The sequence below is a fragment of the Phoca vitulina genome, unplaced genomic scaffold (assembly GCF_004348235.1).
Source record: "Phoca vitulina isolate PV1807 unplaced genomic scaffold, GSC_HSeal_1.0 scaffold19, whole genome shotgun sequence".
Taxonomy (NCBI): Eukaryota; Metazoa; Chordata; class Mammalia; order Carnivora; family Phocidae; genus Phoca; species Phoca vitulina.
Window position 1 is genome coordinate 34,688,967 of NW_022589722.1, and position 6,240 is coordinate 34,695,206.

At 61.3% G+C, this 6,240-nt stretch overlaps 1 protein-coding gene across 1 annotated transcript; it reads left to right on the forward strand.

Annotated features, from left to right (window-relative positions):
* Nucleotides 1-1,675: 1,675 nt before the first annotated feature.
* On the forward strand, nt 1,676-5,269 carry KLHDC7B (kelch domain containing 7B). The gene is made up of 3 exons (XM_032416928.1): nt 1,676-2,601; nt 2,746-2,981; nt 3,171-5,269. The coding sequence occupies exons 1-3, from the start codon at nt 1,676-1,678 to the stop codon at nt 5,267-5,269; spliced, it is 3,261 nt and encodes a 1,086-aa protein (XP_032272819.1).
* Nucleotides 5,270-6,240: the final 971 nt, after the last annotated feature.

A 6,240-nucleotide genomic window follows, 5' to 3' on the forward strand; every position in this document is an offset into this window, starting at 1 on the left:
ATGTTGTAGGGGGCCTGGCTTTGTCCCAGAGATCCTGGCTCTTTTTCATATCTGGGCCCCACTTGTCCCAAGACTTATTCTTGAGATGAGGTTAAGTGAGAAGCAGATGGAGGAGACAAGGCTCCTTCCCTGAGGAACCAAGCTGAGGGAAGCCAAGTGCATGCCCAGCAGAAGTATCTACGTGCTGACCTGTAAGGGGGCTGAGTTCCAGTGAGGACGCTGGAGTGGAGTGATTTGGCTAAGATGAGGGAAGGCCAAGGAATGAGATGGGATACCCAGAAGTCAGGCTGATAGATTACCTGGGGTCAGAGGAGGGTCTCTGAGGGATGCTGGGGGCTGGCTGGTGAGGTAACAGGGGAAAGAGCAGGCTGGGCTCAGGGCTTTCTGGGGGCACCATGGAAGAGGCATCTGAGCAGTCAAGATGGTCCATAGGGTGCAGGGGGAGGCCCAGGAGGCTCTAGAAAGGGCAGGTGGGTTGTAATAAGCCAGGCCAATAAAGAGAGAAATACAACTTTTGGATTTTCTTTATTTTGTTCATTTTTTTTTCTCTTGATAGCTTAGAAAATTCCTTTAGAAAACTCTATCCCATCTCTGCTGAACTCAGGGTAAGGGAAGTCCAGAGGCTGCTGGAAGAGGGGAGGTGGGGGCTTTAGCCTTGGCCCCTCTCAAGTACCCTTATGCGTCCTGGGAGAGAACAGTGCAAGTCTCCACTTCACACCTGAGGTGACAGGAGGATGCACTTTCTTTCTTTCTTTCTTTCTTTTTCTTTCTTTCTTTCTTTTTTTTCTTTTACGATTTTATTTATTTATTTGACAGAGAGAGACAAAGCGAGAGAAGGAACACAAGCAGGGGGAGTGGGAGAGGGAGAAGCAGGCTTCCTGCGGAGCAGGGAGCCTGATGCGGGGCTTGATCCCAGGACCCTGGTATCATGACCCAAGCCGAAGGCAGACGCTTAACGACTGAGCCACGCAGGTGCCCCGAGGATGCACTTTCTAAGGCAGTGCTTAGTGTCAGGATGCATGCCCTCCATGGTCTCCCTCAGTCTGAGACCAGCCTGCAGTGTTGGCACGATGGGATGTGTGCCTCTCCCACCCCTCCCCCTCTGGCCCACAGTGGAACCGTCTTCTTGGGTTTCTGGTAATTTCATCAGGGCTGCATCATGTTGCTAAAGCTGCAGATAACATCTCCCTCTGGGTAACTCTTCCCTGAAAGAGCCCCTGAGGCTGGACCCAGGCTCAGAGTTGGAACAATGGGGTGGAAGTTTGGGGGGTCTGAGGGTCTGTAGGTAGAAGCAGGTTGGCTGGGATCTGGAACTGTGTTGAGGAACAATGCCATTTGCCACTGGATCCCATGGAAAAGGCGAAGGGGGCAGGTGGGCCTGGAGAGGCCCCTGAGCTCCTGGAGCTCTTGGATATTATGCTGACTCCTGAGAGCTCCGCCTAGGCTCCACTGACAAACCCCAATCCAGGCGCGGGCACAGAGACCCACCCCCTCCTAGGCCAGGCAGAGCGACTGTCCCCCAGCACAGGTCCACCTTAACTGGGCAGCCCTGTGGGCGGAGCTCATTGTTGATGTCGTCTGTGCAGACCTGAGCGCAGGACCGACTTGCAGGAAGCACACGCAGCTTCCAGCCTGCTGACCCGGCTCCTCACGCTGAGTCTGCAGCCCAGCCACCATGATCCAGGGCGCCTTGGAGCCTGATGGCCTCAGCTGGGGCTGGGACGGGGAGGATGACTGGGACGGCGCTGTCCTGACCCTGCTGGCGCTGGCTGTGGTGGCCGCCACGGCACTGGCCTTGCACTGGTTTGGCTCTGGGCAGGACCAGGAGGCAGCAGGACCCGCATCCACAGCCCCTGGGGCCCAGCCTTCACAGGCGGGAGGAGCCAGGCCAGCCCTGCCCCTGAAGTCCAAGGTCAGTGGTGGTGTTGAGGGAAATAGCCCAGGGCAGGGGAAGCCAGACCCTCCGGGACATGGTCAGGGGAGTCCGGCTGCAGCAGGGGCCCAGGATTCGAAGCTCTGGGGAGGTGGACGTCTGGCTGCCACAGCTCTACCTCCACTCAAGACACCTGGTGAGGTGACCACTGGAGGGGCCTTGGGACAGCAGCAAGGTAATGCCAATCCAGAAGCCCCCCGAGGTAAAAGAAGGGAGCCTCTCGGGCCAGGTACTGCCCTCGTGGGTAGAAGCAAAGTAGGGGGGACGTCTGGCCCCCTCCTGATACACTTCACCCCTCGGAGTCCTGGCAGACAGATGGAAGGACAAGTGGAGGCAGGAGGCGTCCAAGTCAAGGTGCCAACTCACCAGGGCCTGGTCCACACCACAGAACAGGACACCAGTCCCTGGCAACGAGGTGCAGGGTCACCTGGCTCACTAGAGAGAGGCCCCAGCAGCCGGCGGTGGCAGGTGGACCACAGCTCAGGAAATAGAAACCGCCACTTCTCGAAGTTGGACTCCCTGCGCCTGGGCGCTGTGGTGAGCGTGTGGGATGCTGTGGATGCAGCCCGCAGCCTCTCCACAGGCTCTCAGAGGCCCCCTGTTCCCCAGGAGCCACCTCCATCACACACCACGCAGACTGGGCCCTTGGCTGAGGGCACAGAGAAGGGGTGCAGGGAGAGCAGCCTCCAACCAGCCCCAGTCCTAGCTCTGGAAAGCAGGGAGGCTGGGTCCCAGGCTCCCAGGGAGGCTCAGGGATCTCCAGCCTCCGTGGAAGGCTGGCCCTGGGAGAGGAGGGATTTTCTTGTCACCAGGAGCTTCAGCCAGGCCCCAGGCTCCATGGGCCCATGGCCAGAGGGGTCACAGTGTGGACATCCACTCTTGTCTCAAGGGCGGGGGACCACAGACGCCAATGACGCGGTAAAGGCTGGGGCTAATGGCTCTGGAGATGGCTCTTTCTTCAGCTCAGGGCCCGATGGGACAGAGGAGCAAGCGGGCCACGGCGTCAGAGAAGGGAGAGAATCCCAGCAAGGCCAGGGGGAGCAGAGCAGTGAGCAGGAGGGAGGCCCTCAGGACAGAGGAAAGCCCTCTACAGACACCGTCCAGGGAGCCCCCTCCTTGAGTCCCTTAGCCACACCCTCCCCACGCATCCCTAAGCCCCTTCCACCCTTGGCTTCCCCTCTGACAGTATGTCCCCAAGGAGGTCTCTTACCTGTAGGTCCAACCTCCTCGCCTTCAGACTCTTTGTCCCTCAGAGTTAGCCAGGGTCCTGTGGAGGATGAAACTCACAGGCCAGTGCAAGCCCCAGCTGCAGCCCCAGCCCCAGCCCCGTCCCCTGCCCTAGCCTCAACCCCAGCCCCAGCCCCAGCCCCAGCCCCAGCCCCAGCCCTAGTGTCAGCCCCAGTGCCCTCCTCAGCTGCAGCCCCAGCCCTGTCCCCTGCCCCCAGTAGTGGGTCAAGGCCTACGGCACAGGACCACAGTGTGGCTCTCCGCAAGGACAAGCAGGAGGGGCAAATCTCAACCAGCTGGGAAAATCTTATTTCCATGGTTCTTAGGAGTCACCCTTTCCCCAGGCAAGAGAGACCCCAAGGGAGAGCCCCAAGGGCAGCTCCTGACAGCCCTAGAGATCCCAGCACTAGTGCACCCTCTGAGAACAGAGAGTCTGGTTCTGCCCCTGAAGGGGCCGCCCCCAGCCTGGAGGTCAGGAATGGCTCCTCAGGGGCAGACACAGAGGCTGGACGTCGGCAACAGCAGAGCCACTTGGAGACCAAGGAGGCTCCCATCCCAGAGCCTCCCTCAGGTCCGAGAGGAGATGCAGTCGAGGAGAAGCGTGCAGAAGACCCTCTGTTGCCCGGAGCCCCATCACCGCGCCCCGAGCGGAGGCAGCCTGGCCCCCAACCCTCCCCCACTGGGAGGGGCGCCTCACAGCCGGTCCCGCCACCGCGGAAACGCAGCGCGTGTGAAAGAGCGGAGAGCTCCGAGCGCGGTGTCCGCCAGGCTGCGTCCCCGAGGCGCGGGGGAGAGGCTCCAGGGGAGAAGCCCCGCCCTGCAGGCCGCGGGATCGTCGTCCCAGGAGAGCAGAAAGAGGCCCGCAAGCTCCTGGTGCTTCTGCAGAGGCCGGGGCGCTGCGGGGAGGTGGAGGGGCCCCGGAAGCCCAGCCCCGTAGCCCGCGAGCCGGCTTCGGCAGCAGCTCTACGACAACGCCTGGACCTGGGCAACTGCCTGGACGTCCTGGCCTTCGCCCAGCGGCACGCGGAGCCCGGCCTGCTGCGGGAGACATACGCCCTGATGAGCGACAATCTGCTGCACGTGCTGCGAGACCCGAACCTCTACCGGCAGCTGAGCGGGGCGGACCGGGAGCGCATCCTGAGCCTTCGGACCGGCCGCGGCCAGGCGGTGCTGGGGGTCCTTGTGCTGCCCAGCCTCTACCGGGTGAGGCGCTCAGGGCTCACCAGGGGCCCTTGTGGGGAGGAGGCTCCCACTCCGGGGCCTGCACCCCTGCCTCCCCGCACGCACCTGCACGTGTTCAACCCCCGAGAAAACACCTGGCGGCCCCTGACTCAGGTGCCGGAGGAGGCCCCGCTGCGGGGCTGTGGTCTCTGCACCATGCACAACTACCTGTTCCTGGCCGGGGGCATCCGTGGCTCCGGCGCCAAGGCCGTCTGCTCCAACGAGGTCTTCTGCTACAACCCGCTGACCAACATCTGGAGCCAGGTGAGGCCCATGCAGCAGGCCCGGGCCCAGCTCAAGCTGGTGGCTCTGGACGGGCTGCTTTACGCCATCGGCGGCGAGTGCCTGTACAGCATGGAGAGCTACGATCCGCGCACGGACGCCTGGACCTCGCGCGCGCCCCTCCCTGCAGGCTCCTTCCCTGTGGCCCACGAGGCTGTGGCCTGCCGTGGGGACATCTATGTCACTGGGGGCCACCTCTTCTACCGCTTGCTGAGGTACAGCCCTGGGAAGGATGCATGGGATGAGTGCCCCTACAGCGCCAGCCACCGGCGTTCCAGCGACATGGTAGCGTTGGGAGCCTTCCTCTACCGCTTCGACCTGCTGCGGGGCGTGGGCGCTGCCGTGATGCGCTACAACACGGTGACCGGCTCCTGGAGCCGGGCGGCCTCCTTGCCACTGCCCGACCCGGCCCCACTGCACTGCACCGCGCTGGGCAACACCATTTACTGCCTCAACCACCAGGTCACGGCCACCTTTACGGTCTCCGAGGGGACTGCCCAGTTCCAGGCCAGGGAGCTGCAGCCCTTTGCTCTGGGGAGTAAGGGGGTCCTCTGTCCATTCATCCTGACTCTGCCTGCCACCGACCCCCTGCAGACTGCCCTCTGAGCTGCTGCTCTCCGGGGAGACCCTGGGGCTGGGGGTCTGCTGGCAGGTGGGGCACAGAAGGTGGCTGGGATCCAGAACTTTCTGCCGCTGTTTCTGGGACAGCTTTCTTTTTCTGTTTTAATAAGACTCATGATTTCCCCCTTCCATACCCCCCAGCCCTTAAAAGAGACCTCTCCACCTGGGAGCTCAGGCTCCTTGCACCTACCTGTGAGCTGGTTGCTGGGCATCCCTACCCCGTTTCCCACCCTCCCACCACAGAATGCTGTCTACTGCCTTTATGACTTAGTTGTTGCCCTCACACCTCAGCTGGCTCACATAGCCCCTCCTCCAGGATGGTTCTCCTTCTCTGGGCTCCAGGGCCAGGCTCCCTCTGGCAGCACCGCACTGCCTGGAAAAACATCTGTCTGTGGGTCTCCTGGTACTCTGAGAGCCAGGGACTGATGATGTGTCCTTAAGGACCAGGATTTGGCCTGTGGAGGAGCTGAGTGACTGCTGAGCAGAGGAAGGAAGTGGCTAGAAACAAGTCACACTTCCTGTCTTTTGTCCCTAGGGCTCCAAGCTGGGCAAGGAGTCTATAAGGAAGTGGGAAGGGGGAACAAGGAACAGAAAAGTCCCCAGGAAAATGTCTTTGCCTCAGGCCTCAGGAGCCTGGCTTGGCCTTGGGAACAACTCTGTAGCCCTCCTTTGTCTAATTGATCCCAGAGGCCTAGAACCCTTGTCTATGAAACCATTCTGCTGTCTGCAGCCCCTGACTGTAACCCCAGCCCAGGCCTGGCCAGGACCACTTGGGCTCATGCCCCTCTGTGGGGTCTCTCCCACCTGCTCTGCCCCTCTAGAAGCCAGCCTCACTTCCCACCAACGCCTGTTCTTACGTGAGACCCAGGTTTCCCCTGAGCTCTTTCCCTTATTAGCTGTGGACTTAGAAGAGACATCTAATTTCATTCTTCTCATCTGTGAAATGGGGATAATGA